Source organism: Nicotiana sylvestris, chromosome 10 (genome assembly GCF_000393655.2).
Source record: "Nicotiana sylvestris chromosome 10, ASM39365v2, whole genome shotgun sequence".
Classification (NCBI taxonomy): domain Eukaryota; kingdom Viridiplantae; phylum Streptophyta; class Magnoliopsida; order Solanales; family Solanaceae; genus Nicotiana; species Nicotiana sylvestris.
Window position 1 is genome coordinate 3,027,280 of NC_091066.1, and position 16,904 is coordinate 3,044,183.

The following is a 16,904-nucleotide window of genomic DNA, read 5'->3' on the forward strand; positions in this document are numbered from 1 at the left end:
CTCAAAAATAGGTTTAGTCTTACTTTTATACGTGTTGGGTAGGTCTACGACCGAAATAACCTTATCCCGGGCGAAATTGGATGAAATCCACGTCAACGGCGCCCATCCCAGTGGCAGGCGCCCACCAGGGCGCTGCCCAATTTGCCAACACTGTTTTCAGTGCCACAGGTGGCGCCAGGCACTACCTGTGGTGCCCAAATGGCATTTTTCCCGATTTTGTTCGTTTTAGCTCAAATCTTGTGCGTTTCGCCCCCAATTGCTCCCGAATCATTCCTACAAGTAAAAATACTTCAAATTAATATAAATCATAGCATTTAACATCCTAAATTCATGAAATAAAAGTAAAATATGAGGCGATATACATAGAAATATATATACTTTAAGCTAAACATCAACACCCCACGCGTAGACTCTTGCTCGTCCTCGAGCAATGGGACAATCTAATAAACCCTCAACTACGTACAAAGTATCGATTATAGAGGAGCACTTCAACTTTTAACCACACACGATACCCTTGACTATGATCAATACCAGCACACAAGCATGGACACACAAAAATTCACATTCTTCCCGTTTAAGCATGCCCAAGTATAACTCTTCAATGCAATCAATTTCAACAGCCTGTTTGTCACCACCAAACCTCAAAACCCGACTTGTAACTACTAAGCACCCTCAATTCATGCACTTACTCAACAAGAAAATTTACAACATTACCAATCATTCATGAGATCATGTGCCCTAACCAACAAACAAAAGAGTGAATATAGACGATTTCACACATTCAAATATGCTTTTGAACATAATTTAAGGACATCACACAAGTGAACCAAATTCACTCGCTCTCACAAAGAGTTCATATGCATCCCGTGATCGTATCATAAGCTTGCCCGTAGTGTATATTTATACTAATTTAAGCTAGTCAAATCTAGGATCAATTAGGACTTTAAGGTTGTAATGTAGGCCAATGGACGGGTATGATACATTTAGAGATAGTGACTAACCCTCCTAAGCACTTTAATACACTACATTCACAATTCAAGCACATATTCTTCTCAAAATTCACTTGCCACACACCATATGCAACATAGCCCTCTTTTCAATTAAGCACTTCTATTTTCCACTAGCACACATCAATAAGAATTGGAGGTGTATGTGTTTTTCTACATTATTTAAACTATTATTTTTTTCTTTTCACACACTCCATACATTAAGGTTCATTGGCTAGTGTCTTTTGATTTCAACTTTAGTGCACCAACAGGCCCTTCCATGGTTCCACCCAAAAGCTACTCCCCAATCTCTAACCTTACTTCTTTTAGCGACTAAGTGCCTTAGGAGGTAAAGGTTCAATCAATATCAAATTAAGAACAAAATAGGGATATGACTTGTAATGTGGTTGCCAAAGAAAAGGTCTATAGGCTCAAAGGGGCTAGCAACAGAAAATTTTATTTTTATGTGACAAGTACATCCATGATCAAGCAAGAAAACACCTACATCATCTCCTAGATTAGCACAACTTACAATTTCGCTTCAATTAACACACGGGGCAAGCTCTAGTCTACATAGGATAGCACAGAAAATCACAAATCCTTACACACACGTTGCACATGACTCAATCAAGACGGTTCTGTTCAACTCTCAAGTCAAGAAAGCACACATAATTGAGAAATTTAAGCGATATTGCACTATGTGGCATACGAGTCAAATAACTGAAAAAGGGCGTCACAAAATAGGCTATTTACTTTACTTAGGCTTCACAATTCAAACCAAATACACGGAAAAATAGAATGTATGTCATAGCCTAATGTGCCAGCATCAACCATGTCAATGAATATCTCAGAGCGACTTAGTGTTTTCCTAAACTACTCCTAAAAAAATAAATAAAGTACCCGCTTCGAGCTACACCCTTGGAAAAGAACCAGCGCCCAAAGAAAAATCAAGGAATACTGCCTAACTATCCTAAAAAACAAAAAATCTTTTTGGTGTTTTTAATCGGACTTTATCCCTTAAGAAAATTGTCCAAAAGATCCATCGTCGGGAAAAATCTGAACTTTTTCTATTTTTTTTCTATTTTCGTTTTTATTTATTTATTTATTTTATTTTTTAAACAAGACTATGTCTACCACGAGTTTTTAAAGAAAAACTAAATAAAAAAGTAGTTTTTATACAATATCACTTCAGAAAGTAGTTTCCCCACCCCACACTTATATTATGCATAGTCCTCGATGCATGATCATAGAGAAATATTAAAACAAGGGTGAGAAATACTCCCTGAGACCCTCTCAGGCGTAGCTCGGACATGATCCTCAATATTAAGGGTCGGGGCGACCCCACACTTAAGCTCAAACATGCTCCTCAGCTTCAACTTTGGGTACTCAGACTTCCCCTACTCTGCAAAATAAAAATAACACAAAACTTGATACTAAAAAAATAATCAATAAATAAAAGATATACATGTTGGGTTGCCTCCCAACAAGTACCTTATTTATAGTCGTGGCACGATTTTGCTACTCTGCTCAGGCGGGGCACTTTCTCTTCTTCTTTCTCCCATGAAGTCTAGACTTTTTGCACACTCTCGGAAGGTCTCCTCTTTCATCTCTAGCTCTTTTCTCAATCATCTTTACACGATCAGCTGGAAACACCACCTCCTCTAACTCACTTGTCCCATTTGGATCACCATAATTCATATACTGACTCTGCTCTATTCCCTTTAATTCGACCACAGTAATCATGCACACGTCCTCATAATACTTAGGAAGCTTAAGTGCCTTGTAACATTAAAAGTGACCTCCTCATCGTCAACTCTCATTTTTAATTTCCTTGCCTTCACATCAATAATTGCTCCACCAGTAGCTAATAATGGTCGCCCCAAAATAATGGGAACTTCCTCATCTGCCTCATAATCAAGAACAATAAAATCAGCAGGAAGAATAAACTTTCTCACTCGAACTAACACATCCTCAATAATTCCTCCTGGCATAACTAATGACCTATCTGCTAATTGTAAAGTAATTGTAGTAGGTCTAAGCACCCCCAATCCGAGTTGCTTGAACAAAGAGGATGGTATAAAATTTATACTAGCCCCTAAATGACATAGGGCTCTACCAACTTCTTGTTTTCCAAGAGACAAAGGAATTGTGAAACTCCCAGGATCCTTCAACTTAGGAGGAAGTTTACTCTGAACTCTAGCATTGCACTCTTCAGTAAGTGCAACTATTTCAAACTCTGCATGTCTTTGTTTGTTTGCCGCAATATCTCTGAGATACCTTGCATACTTATGTACTTCCTGCAAAATTTCCACCAAAGGCAAATTCACACTCACTTGGCTCAAAATATCTAGGAATTTCTTGTACTTAGCATCATCTTTTTGTTTCTGCAGTCTTTGTGGAAACAGAGGTAGTGGACTAGTCTCAATTACTGGCTCGGGTCCTTTATCATTTTTCTCATTCCCCTCAACTAGCTTGGGAACTAATTCTCCTTCAGGATGAGCTGTATTCTTCTTTTTCTTTGGAACTTCTTCTAATTCTCTTCCATTTCTCAAGGTAACCGCATTGACTTGAGCATTAGGATTGGGCTCAGTATCACGAGGAAGAGCCCCTACTCGTCTGGTATTTTGGGCTCTAGCAAGTTGGCCCATGTGGTGCTCCAAATTTCGCAGTGTTGCGGCTTGAGCCTGCTGATCAGCCATTATTTTCTGATTGAAAGTTTGTTGATCTGCTATTAATTTCTGATTGAAAGTTTGTTGGTCGGCCATCAATTTCTTCATCATCTCCTCAAGGCTAGCTTGTTGTTAAGCTTGAGGTGGTCTGGATTGTTGTTGAGGTGCTTGAGGCCGGTATTGATTCTGATTGCCTTGATTTCCACCCCAGGAGAAGTTTGGGTGATTCCTCCAGTTGGGATTGTAAGTGTCCCCATACTGATTTGTTTGGCCTCAATTTGCATTACCCATAAACTATACAGACTCTGGATTTGCTGCATAGATTGCTCATGTGACCCTTTCCACACACTTCACAAAATATTTGAACTTGTTGCACTGGTTGGGTTTGTTGCTTGTTAATGATCATGGTCATCTGATTGACTTGGTTGGTCAGCGTAGAGACCCGTGCTGACAATGCTGAGACAACATCTAATTCAAGAACCCCTGGTAATTTTTATACCATGTTCCTACCCATCTCTCCTTGCCAATCCGGATTGCTTTTGGAGAATTTGTTCAATAATGCATAAATTTCATCGAAGCTTTTCTCCAATACTTGACCTCCACCTACAACACCGACTATAATTTTTGTTTGGGGATGGAGCCCTTCTATGAAAGTGTGAGCTAACACTTCATTCGTCTGATTGTGATGAAGACAGTCTCTAAGTAGCCCCTAGAACCTTTCTCAAGCTAGGTATAAAGATTCCCCTACTTTCTGTTTGAAGGCAACTATCTCACTTCTGATCTTTGCAGTTTTGCCTGAAGGGAAGAACCTTGCTAGAAATTTTCTTGCCAAATTATTCCATGATGTAATGGAATTAGTTGGTTCTGCCTTTAGCCATCGCTTAGCTTCGCCCAACAGAGAGAATGGAAAAAGTGTGAGCCTCACATAATCTGGAGTGACCCCGTTAGTGATATAAGTATCACAAATCTCTAAGAAGTTCAGAATATGCTGATGTGGATCCTCTTGTGGAAGACCTATAAACTGCCCATTTGCATGAAGTAGCTGGATCATGCTCTGTTTTAGCTCAAAGTGCCCAGTGATTCTAGGCTTCACTATGCTGGAGGTAACATTAGCAATACTAGGCATTGCTACCTCCTGAACAACCATATGTTGCTCCTTTTCCATGTTCACAGGAAATTGAATGAGTGCTTGAATATTGTTTGTATCCCTTGCTTCCCTCAACCTCCTGTGAAATGTTTTCTCATGTACGGGGTCAAAGCCGTTGAGTCTGTCCTGGCTTCTGACCCTACGCATTCAATCAAAATTTCTGAGATTAGAGCAACAATCAAGTAACTTTAGACTAGACGAAATAAACAATTAAAGCAAAAACTAGAAAGTAGTTTATATTCAAGTCCCCGGCAACGACACTAAAAACATGTTTCTCCCAAATGCACATGCAAGTATACGTGGTCGACAAGTAATATAATGATAAGTTGAGTGTCGAACCCATAGAGACTTGTATAAACTACTCACTAAATCACTAAAATTGTTATTCAATCCATCTAAAATCAAAGTCAACTAATATGATTATATTATACTACGATTCTAAATAATAACTAAATTATCAAGTAACGAGTTGATTGTTGTGTATTCAGTAGAGACGAGTATTCCAAGGTTGTGATCGATTCACCATTCGTATTGTATTCTAATTAACTCTCCATTTTATATAATCCACTCATGGTTGCTAATTAATCAATAAATGCTCTCATAGCCTTCTCCCGAAGTACTACTCACCTATTCTCTATAGATTAATGCCTACATTCCTATGAAATCAATCTATTAAGAATACATTAGGATTACGATATTTAATTAAGTACGGTAACTCGGTATATTCCTATCCTAACCACAAATCCGCTTCCCCTAAGGGTTAAGATCATGCTCTCTTCAATTCTTCTCTAATCTAAACACAGCTATCCCAAGCATATCATAGATAGTAAATAGAAACTAACTGTTGGCCAGACAATTAAGCAATTAAACACAGAATTGAAGAAACAACCATATATTGGTGAATTATAATCAAGGTCAAGAAAATCAATATTCATGGCTAAATCACAACCCCAGAACAAAGGGTGTTCAGCCACTCATGATGTAATCAAACAATTGCATAAGTTTTGATCAATTGAAAATACTAGAAAAGATGAAGAATTCTGAGATGTTCTTGCTCCTGGATGTTTTTGGTGTGTTTTTTCCCTCCTAAGTGCATCTCTCCCCTCAAAAATAGGTTTATTCTTGCTTTTATACATGTTGGGTAGGTCTAGGGCTGAAATAACCTTGTCCCGGGCGAAATTGGATGAAATCCACGTCAGCAGCGCCCAACTTGATGCCAGGCGCCCACCAGGGTGCTGCCCAATTTACCAACACTGTTTTTAGTGCCACAGGTGGCGCCAGGCGCTACCTATGGCGCCCAAATGACATTTTTCCCGATTTTGTTCGTTTTAGCTCAAATCTTGTGCGTTTATCCCCCAATTGCTCCCGAATCATTCCTACAAGTAAAAATACTTCAAATTAATATAAATCATAACATTTAACATCCTAAATTCACGAAATAAAAGTAAAATATGAGGCGATATACATAGAAATATATATACTTTAAGCTAAATATCATAATCACAACATCATTTCCTGGAACTGAAGCCTCAATATTATCCTCCACACCTTGCGGTGCTGAGATATCATTAACTTCTTCCTGGAGTGTAGGTTGCATAACAATTTCAGGTTTTTCAACAATCTGAGGTTGCTCAACAATCTGAGGTTGCTCAACATTACTCCCACTACTTTGGGGTAATGAGATGTCAGGCAATTGCTCTTGTGTAATCTGCTGCCTATTGACATTTCTCTCACTACGATAATGCAGTGGTATGTCAATACTGGCTTCCAGGATACGTTCTAGAGATGAGTCTTTAGTTACTCCATTGTTTAATTCCTGTAAAACTAGTTTACTTCTAGGAATATGGTTCGTTAGATAGTCCTCTTCTAAAAATCTGGCATTTGTCGTAACAATTACCTTCTGGGACAATAAAATAAACCGCCTTTAGTTCCTTTTGGATATCCAATAAAAATGCATACTTTTGTCCTTGATTCCAATTTATCCGCTTTCTCTTTTAGCACATGTGCTGGACAACCCCAAACCCGAATATGTCATAAACTTGGCTTGCGCCCAGTCTGCAATTCTATTGGAGTTAAAGGTACGGACTTTGAGGGAATCAGATTTAGAATGTAGTTTGTTGTTTCTAAAGCATATCCCCAAAAGGAAGAAGGCAAAATCGGAATAACTTAACATTGATCTAACCATTTTCATAAGGGTCCTATTTCTTCTTTCTGCCACACCATTTTGTTGTGGTGTTCCTGGGGTAGATAATTGAGATGTAATTCAATTATCTGATAAGTATTTTATGAATTCCGCAGAAAGGTATTCACCACCACGATCAGATCACAATGTTTTAATATATTTATCATGTCGTTTCTCCGTTTCCGTCTTAAATTCTTTGAATTTCTCAAAGCATTCAGACTTACGTCACAACGGATAAATATATCCATATATTGAGTAATCATCTGTGAAAGTCATAAAATACTCAAAACTGCCTCTTGCTTGTATATTCATAGGACCACACAAATCAGAGTGAATTAATTCTAGCTTATCACTGGCTCTATTTCCTTTTGAGGGGAAATGTCTCTTGGTCATTTTGCCTTCTACACAGGATTCACATGTTGGTAGTGACTCCACTTTCAATGAACTCAAAGATCCATCAGAGACCAATCTCGAAATCCTATTTAGATTTATATGGCCTAGAAGTGCCACAAATAAGTTTGACTCAATTCAGAAGTACGTTTTCTTTTATGTGGTAGATTAATGTTATTTAGTTCTTTTGGTTGTTGTAGCACATGAGGAGATATATCAAGAATAAAAAAGTCATGTACTCTAGCAACAGTGTAGATAAAACGTTTATTAAACTTAATAACAACAATGTTATTAGCAAAATAAACATTATAACTAGCATCCATTATTTTCGAAACCAAAATCAAATTTCTTCTAATAGAAGGTACATAGAGAACATCTTTTAAAACTAAAACTCTATCACTACTAAACAAAACTCTAATATCTCCTAAAGCTAAAGCTGGTGCTGGTACGCCATTGGCTTGAAAAACGCAAACTTATTTCTCACTTAGCCGTCGCGTTTTCTGAAACCCCTGCAAAGTAGTGCAGATGTGATTAGTGGCTCCCGAATCTATACACCAAAACATGGTAGAAACAGCCGCTAAACAAGTTTCAACAACATTTAAATTTGAATTATCTTGCTTATTCAACTTTGCCAGATAGACAGGGCATTGCTTCTTGTGATGCCCAGGTTGCTTGCAATGATAGCATTTGTCTTTGGGCTTTTTCACACCAACCGCACCACCAGGTGCCAGAACCTTTTGAGCCTACTTCTTTTTCTTATTGCCTTTCGACTTAGAAACCGAAGCTTTCTTAACATCGAGTGCCACAACTGGAGCTTGTTATTTGATAATAGATTCTGCTGCTTGTAGCTCATTCAACAATTTCGTTAGTGACAAATCCATTTTGTTCATATTATAGTTCAAGCGAAACTGTTGAAAACTGTCAGGCAGAGTCCCTGACCGATGATCCTTCAACCATCTTAGTGTTCAGAAGGGCTTTCATGGTTGTCTGCTTAGCTGCACGATTTTGCTCACTAAACATCTCTTTGAGACTTTTGATCATATCATAAGTAGACCCCATAGACTAATGCTGATGTTGCAAAACATTTGCCATAGAGGCAAGAATGTAACATCGCGTCATCTCATCAGCCTTAACCCATTTGTCATAGGCCTTAACCTGATCATCAGTAGCATTTTCAGGTTTTTCTGGGCACTGCTTAGTGATTACAAATTTGTAACCTTCATCAGTTAGGACAATATCAAGGTTCCTTTTTCAGTCAACATAATTATGTCCTTCTAACTTGTTTTGGTTCAAAATTAAGGTAAGTGGGTTGAATGAAGACATGGTTAATCTGAGAGATATTTACATTAAATAGATCATTAGATATGTATTTAGAATGATTAAATTCAAAACAATACATTACACATATAACCATGCTCATTGAACAGTTAGATTCGTTAGGAAACTTAACTATTCATGCAAAATATATGAGTAATGTAAGATATTAACCCCATAAATTTAAACAGGACCAACTCAGATGGAGAGTAAACTGTTAATTTAAGATAGGTAAATATCACTTTTATAAACTCTAGTTTCATTCAACATGTAAGAATTTCAGAATTCTAAAATTTCTAGAATTCTGTTTTTGGCGTTTTAAGAGTTTTTAATTATTTTGACTTGTTCAAATCACATAATATACTGATGTTTGTTAACACATGATTTCAAAACTCAAAATAATTTTTTTTATTTAATAAAAACGTGTTTAGATAGAATTGTAAAAACAATATGTTTTTCACTAGTAAAAACGGTACTGTTCATAATTATGTATATTAATACAAAATTACAGAACTAATATCATACAAACCAGTCAAGTTTTTATTAATATAACACAGTGATTATGGACATAACACAACTAAAATAGATTAATGATATTAATTCACTGTTTATGCATATGTATTAATTACAGAATTAATAGCATTCAAAAACACAGTAACGTTTTTATCAAAAAAAATTGCTATTCAGCAAAAAATGTAATTTAAAAAAAGACTGTTATTTAAATATAATATCACTTTTTATACATGTGCATATTAATTCATAATTTTAGAATTACATAATTAAGATACTAATAAATACAATCACGTTTTTAACATAGAATAATTATCCCAAACATGTATCAATAAACAACACGTTTTAATATTACTCTATGCATGTTGTATTACATTATCTAGTTAGATGTAAGACGTCGTCTGATACCAATTGTTATATCATGCGCAGCAGAAGCAAGCATACAACCAGGTTTTACTCAAGTCTGTCCAGGTTTTTACTAGGTATAGTAGGGACCATAGAAATAATAAGAGGCTACTAATTATAGTATTAATTCGAAATTAGCATGAATTAATTCTTACTATAATTAATTGTAATTTATTCCACTAAAAAACTGCAATTGAACTCCTCAATATGAATTTCGAAAATTCATTAACACTTATTTTAACTCCCCATGTTAAGATTTCAAATACCAGTTAATTAAATTAAATCACTGAAAATTTAATTCAATTAACTAATTAAATCCTTTATAATTCCGCTTAAACTATTTCATGTGACGGATACAAAATCCACCGGCCGGGTTTTTACATGAAAACTTATAAGCTTACATAAAGGGGTATCATCAAACCCAAAGTCGAGTCATGAATTCTATCATCTAATTATTATTCACAAATGTTATTCGTTATTGTCCAATCTATTATGCATATACTAACTCTAAATAGAGTCGTACCTTTTGATAAATCAAAACAATAAACAAATTACACTGATCATAATAATTATATCAAGATTAGGAGTATAAGCTCATTTAATGAATTAGAGAAAATGTTTTATATATTCAGTACAAAAATATCTTTTCTCTACTTGGTCCGTTCAATATACACTAAGTATACTAGCACAAGAAGTTGGAGTAAAACTACTCACATAATCAAGATAAATTATACGATAATTTTGTGCTACAATCATCAAGATATTTTGTCCAACAATATCTTTGATTGTGAACATAGTTTATTAATTATGAGAACCAATAATATAATCTTCTGTGCATGAGCTAAAACTGCATACACTAAATTGTCTACTACATAACTAAAAGGACACACATGTAACAAATGATCTATTTAAAATAGTACTTTATTGAATTGAATAAATTAAATAAACAATTGTTCCATAAAAAATAAAATATAATACTATATCTAAACCGCATGGTTAATAACATATCCCAACACCCCTCTATCATTTTCATGGATGAACCAACTTCAGGGCTGGATGAAGGGCTGCTGCGATTGTGATGAGAACTGTTAGGAACACTGTTGACACAGGACGAACCGTTGTTTGTACCATCCATCAACCTAGTATTGACATTTTTGAATCATTTGATGAGGTGAATTTAATACCTTTTTGAACTCTATCAAGCTAATAATGTGTTCTTCTTTTTCTTTTGACATTGCATACTAATATAAACACCACTCTTTGCAGCTATTTTTAATGAAACGAGGAGGACAAGAGATATATGTTGGTCCATTGGGTCACCGTTCTTGCCATTTGATCAAATACTTTGAGGTAAATTGTATACGTGATAAAGAGCTTTCCCTTTTTTGATTAAATACTAAACTAATATTTCTTGCATTCAGTCAATGTTTGGGGTAAGTAAAATACAAGATGGTTACAATCCAGCCACTTGGATGTTAGAAGTCACAACCTCGGCTCAGGAAATGATGTTGGGGGTTGATTTTGCTGATTTATACAAGAGATCAGATCTTTACAGGAGGAATAAAGTGTTGATTAGTGAACTCAACGCACCTCGTCCAGGTACGAAAGACCTGCATTTTGACAGCCAATACGCGCAGCCATTTTGGACCCAATGTATGGCTTGCCTTTGGAAGCAACACTGGTCATACTGGCGTAATCCTGCTTATACTGCAATCAGATTTCTTTTTACAATCTTCGTCGCCTTGGCCATAGGGACAATGTTCTGGGATCTTGGTACTAAACTGTAAGTCAAAACCAATGAGACGAAACAAGTACTCATATAATCTGGAAAGTACTAAATTCTTAATGCTAAAAGCTATTTTTTTTGTTACAGGGGTAACAACCAAGATCTATTTAACGCTGTGGGATCAATGTATGCTGTTGTTCTTTTTCTTGGTTTTCAAAATACAGCATCAGTGTTGCCCGTTGTAGCTGTTGAGCGTACAGTATTTTACAGAGAAAGAGCTGCTGGAATGTATTCTGCCTTCCCCTATGCGTTTGGACAAGTGAGCAGAGAATTTAGCTTCTTATAAGACAATTTCTGGCAAAGAAGTCTAAATATAAATTTTTTAATATCTTGCAGGTTTTCGTTGAAATGCCATATGTCTTTGTGCAAGCGGTTTTCTATGGCGTCATTGTCTATGCTATGATTGGATTTGAATGGACAGTAACCAAGTTCTTTTGGTACTTGTTCATCACGTATTTCACTTTCTTGTACTTCATCTTTTATGGTATGATGAGCGTTGCTGTTACTCCAAATCAAAATATTGCGCATATTGTCATTGTCTTTTTCATTGTCACGTGGGATCTTTTCTCAGGATTCATCGTTTCAGACCTACAAGTTGTTGGGATAAAATAAATAATCCCGTACAGGAATAATATCCACAGCAAATAATAATAACACAAGAGAGTAATAATGACACCAAATATTTTAGCGGGGTAAAATACAATACCCGAGTGGAGCAATATTATCACTATAATATTGCAACTTAGTAGTGTCAAGAAACTACTACAACTTTGAAAGAAATAACACTCTTTATTTAACACACTTCACTACAATATTACTACCACTCACTAATTATCTCACAGACAATAATCTGTGGATTACTCTCACTAACTATATGTTGCTTCTCTCTTTATTTTGGTGTATCTTCAGTGAGGAACGGATAGCTCCTTTTATAGGCACAATTTTTACCTACCCAACCAATCTGATTGGTTTAATAATTTGCAAAGTCTAGCCGCCCAAACTTTTGCAAATTTTCCAGCTGCCTATTTTGTCTTCTCCACATTTTTCTTTATTTAGTAGGTGAGGTATGGACCCCACAAATCTCTCCCTTAATTTTGATTTTTCTTCTTCAGTCCAAGTCTTGTTCTCAATCATTGAAAATCTTCAAACTTGAGAGGCTTTGTAAAAATGTCTGCAACTTGATCATGAGACTTCACATATTTGAGCTCGACTTCCTTCTTGGCAACGCACTCTCTGATGAAGTGATACCTTGTATCTATATGCTTGCTTCGATCGTGATACACCGGATTCTTGACAAGTGCTTGTGCAGATTTGTTATCAATACAAATCTCTATAGCTTCCATTTGTGGCAAATTGAGCTCCTTTAATAATCTCCTTAGCCAAATAGCATGACAGGTACATGATGTTGCTGCTATATATTCGGCTTCACAAGTCGAGAGAGTAACAATGGACTGTTTCTTTGAACTCCAAGAAATAACAGAATCACCCAAGAAAAATACAAAACCAGTTGTACTTTTTCTATCATCAATATCTCCCGCATAATCACTATCACAAAATCCCACAAGGTTGAAATCATTAGAAGAAGAATAAAATAACCCAAAATCGATTGTACCTTTTAGGTAACGAAGAATTCTTCTAGTGACCTTCAAGTGAGTAGAGGTAGGAGCCTCCATGAAGCGACTTACTACTCCAACTGCAAAAAGTATATCTGGTCTGGTACAAGTCAAGTACCTCAAACTTCCCACAAGACTTTTGAAGAATGTGGGATCCACTTTTTCTCCTTCATCAAACTTGGACAATTTTGTCCCACTTTCCATCGGTGTGTTCACGGGGTTGCAATCGAGCATGTTGAACTTCTTCAACATCTCCTTTGTATAGCTTTCTTGAGAGATAAAAATTTCATCCTCCATCTGCTTCACTTCTAGGCCCAAGTAGTATGACATGAGCCCTACATCTGTCATCTCGAACTCACGGGACATATCTTTCTTGAAAGCTTCAAACAAACTTGGGTTATTACCCGTAAAAATAAGATCATCAACATAAAGACAAACGAGTAAAATATCTCCATTAGTATGAACTTTTAAGGTAAAGAGCATATTCATGGAGACAACGAGTAAACCCATTGTCTTGAAAATACTTGTCGATGCAACTATTCCATGCTCGTGGGGCTTGCTTTAATCCATATAAAGCTTTCTTCAACCGCAACACTTTATCTTCATGGTTTTTGACCACGAAGCCCAATGGTTGTTCAACATAGACTTCTTCTTCAAGATAGCCATTCAAGAAGGCTGACTTGACATCTAGTTGATGAATCTTCCACTTCATTTGCGCCGCCAAAGAGATCAGCAAACGAATCGTCTCCATGCGGGTAACAGGTGCATAGACTTCTTCATAGTCAATGCCTTGCCTTTGCTTGTAGCCTTTAGCCACAAGTCGTGCCTTGTATTTCTCCACATCTCCATCAGCGTTTTTCTTTATTTTGTATACCCATTTCACTCCAATTGCTCGATGACCCTTGGGAAGAGTTGTTAACTCCCAAGTGTTTGATCTCCTCCTCCATGGCTTGTCTCCATCTTTTGTTTGTAACAGCTTCATCAAAGTTCATTGGTTCACTGTCAGCAAAGAGACAACATAAAAAATCAAAATTAGTAACTTCTTTTGTGTCCTCATAGAGCTCCTGAATGCTCCTTGTCTTTTGCGGCTGTTCATTTGAACCTTCTTGAGAAGAGGGAGATGCAACATTTGTTGGAGAAAGAGGTGGAGTTGTGTCCTGCACAGGTTCCACGGTCTCTGGTTCTTCTTCATCACCAAAGTATGGAAGAAAATTATATGAAGTTTCTTCCTCAGCTTCCCAATTCCATGTCAATTCTTCATCAAATTCAACATCACGACTTACCACCACCTTGCCGCTGCTTGGGTTGTATAGCTTGTAGCCTTTTGAACTCGTATCATAGCCAACAAATACATGCTTGACACTTCAATCGTCAAGCTTCGCTCTCCCTTGATGTGGCACATGAGCATAAGCTATGCTCCAAAAGATTCTCAAGTGCTTGACACTTGGCTTTCTTCCACTCCATGTTTCTTGAGGGGTTTGATCTCTAACATTTCTTATTGGAGACCTGTTATTCAAATAAACTGCATAAGAAACAGCTTCGGCCCAAAATTCCTTAGGCATACTTTTAGCTTTCAACATACATCTAGCCATATTAAGAATCGTTCGATTCTTTCTCTCTGCAACACCATTTTGTTGAGGTGAATAAGGTACCGTTAGAGGGCGACGAATTCCATGAAGTTGACAGAAGTCATTAAATTCGTTTGAGGTGAATTCGCCTCCTCTATCGGACCTTAGAGCTTTAATTTCATAGCCACTTTCTTTCTCCACAAGTACTTTGAAATTTTTAAAAACAGCAAAAGCTTCAGATTTTTAGTTCAGGAAATAAACCCAAGTCTTTCTACTGAAGTCATCAATGAAAAATAAAAAGTATTTTCTTTTACCAAAAGAAAGTGGATTGATTGGTCCACACACATCAGTATGGACAAGCTGGAGCGGCTTGGTTGATCTTGACGTGGCCTCCTTTTGAAAACTCCTCCTTGCATGTTTTCCAAGAAGACAAGCTTCACACAATTGATTGGGATGGTTAATTGATGGTATCCTATGCACCATGTTCTTTTCTCCCATTGATTTGAGCGCTTCAAAATTTAAGTGCCCAAATCGCATGTGCCAACACCATGATTCATCTTGCACATTAGCCTTCAAACACTTTGCATCAATTGTTTTAAGATTCAGAGAAAACAATCTATTCTTTGCCATATGCACTTTAGCAATTAGAATTCCACTTGAATCTCTAAGCCAAAGATGCATATTTTTCATGTGGATGTCATATTCCTTTTCAAGAAGTTGGCCCAAATTTAAAATATTACTTTTTAATTTTGGCACATAATAAACATCTTGAATTAACTTGTGACTACCATCTTTACAGGAGATCAGAATCGTACCTATCCCTTCGATTTGAACCTTTGAGGTATCTCCAAAGGACACATTACCTCTCGCTGTTTATTGATCTCCACAAACTTCTCTTTGCATCCACACATATGATTGCTTGCTCCATTGTCCAAATACCACGAGCTGCAATCATCTTTGTCTTCTTCCTTGAGTGCCATCAACAACATTGACTCATTTTCTTATTTCTTGTCGTCAACAAGGTTAGCCTTTTCTTCAACATTGCTACGACATTCCCAAGAGTAATGGCCAAATTTATGACAATTATAACATTCAATTTTGATTTGTCATACCTTTGTCCATTATTTTCTTGGTAGTATCCACATCCTCTTCCTCCTCTTTGTCCACGACCACGACCTCTGAATGTTTGGTGGATTTTAACTTCATTGTTGAAGTTGTTACCATTACTTCTTCCTCTTCCATGACATCCTCGACCTCGTCCTCGTCCTCGTCCGTTTCCTCGATAGCTTGTTTCACCTCCATAATCCTTGAAGGATGCCTGAGTTTTAAGAAGTTGCTCCAATGACACTTCTTGTCTCCTTTTGATCTTTTCTTCGTGGGCCTGTAAAAAACCTTCCAATTGCTCCACCATCATAGAGTCTAAATCTTTAGACTCCTCAATAGCACACACCACAAAATCAAATTTAGGTGTTAAAGTGCGAAGGATCTTTTCTACCACACAGACATCTTTTATGTCATCCCCGTATCCTCTTAGTTGATCTACAACAGCCTTCACTTTTGAAAAATAATCCGAGATGCATTCGGATTCTTTCATTTTTAAAACTTCAAAATCAGCCCTTAGAGTTTGAAGTTTTACCTTTTTCACCTTGTCAACTCCTTGAAGAGAATTTTGTAAAATCTCCCAAGCTTCCTTTATCTCAAACATGGCATCATCCAAACATTGGTGGATGAGTGTGAGGGCTTGTTGATCCTTCTTCCTTGTCTTTGCCAAGACCTCTTTTTCATTTTGGGGCAGAGCTTCATCATTATCGGGTTTTGCATACCCTCTGTCTACGATTTTCCATACATCCTGAGAGCCAAGGATGACTTTCAAACGTAGACACCATTTCTCATAATTATCTTTTGTCAGACCGGGGTACTGAAAAGATAGCGGACCATTATTTGCCATGGCTCTGATACCACATTGTTGGGATAAAATAAATAATCCCGCCCAGGAATAATATCCACAGCAAATAATAATAACACAAGAGAGTAACAATGACACCAAATATTTTAGCGGGGTAAAATACAATACCCGAGTGGAGCAATATTATCACTATAATATTGCAACTTAGTAGTGTCAAGAAACTACTACAACTTTGAAAGAAATAACACTCTTTATTTAACACACTTCACTACAATATTACTACCACTCACTAATTATCTCACAGACAATAATCTGTGGATTACTCTCACTAACTATATGTTGCTTCTCTCTTTATTTTGGTATATCTTCAATGAGGAATGGATAGCTCCTTTTATAGGCACAATTTTTACCTACCCAACCAATCTGAT

At 36.7% G+C, this 16,904-nt stretch overlaps 3 protein-coding genes across 3 annotated transcripts; 1 reads left to right on the plus strand and 2 right to left on the minus strand.

The window, feature by feature from the left end:
- Positions 1–10,681: 10,681 nt before the first annotated feature.
- Positions 10,682–12,001, plus strand: LOC104247414 (pleiotropic drug resistance protein 1-like). Its single transcript, XM_070160494.1, has 5 exons — positions 10,682–10,774; positions 10,870–10,953; positions 11,025–11,386; positions 11,477–11,648; positions 11,726–12,001. Exons 1-5 carry the CDS (start codon positions 10,682–10,684, stop codon positions 11,999–12,001), a joined length of 987 nt encoding a protein of 328 aa, XP_070016595.1.
- On the minus strand, positions 11,404–16,833 carry LOC138880331 (uncharacterized mitochondrial protein AtMg00810-like). Its single transcript, XM_070160176.1, has 2 exons — positions 14,885–16,833; positions 11,404–14,508 (listed from the first exon to the last, which is right to left on the minus strand). Exon 2 carries the CDS (start codon positions 13,510–13,512, stop codon positions 12,520–12,522), a length of 993 nt encoding a protein of 330 aa, XP_070016277.1. The 5' UTR covers positions 13,513–14,508; positions 14,885–16,833; the 3' UTR covers positions 11,404–12,519.
- On the minus strand, positions 15,550–16,518 carry LOC138880399 (uncharacterized). Its single transcript, XM_070160495.1, has one exon. It carries the CDS (start codon positions 16,516–16,518, stop codon positions 15,550–15,552), a length of 969 nt encoding a protein of 322 aa, XP_070016596.1.
- Positions 16,834–16,904: the final 71 nt, after the last annotated feature.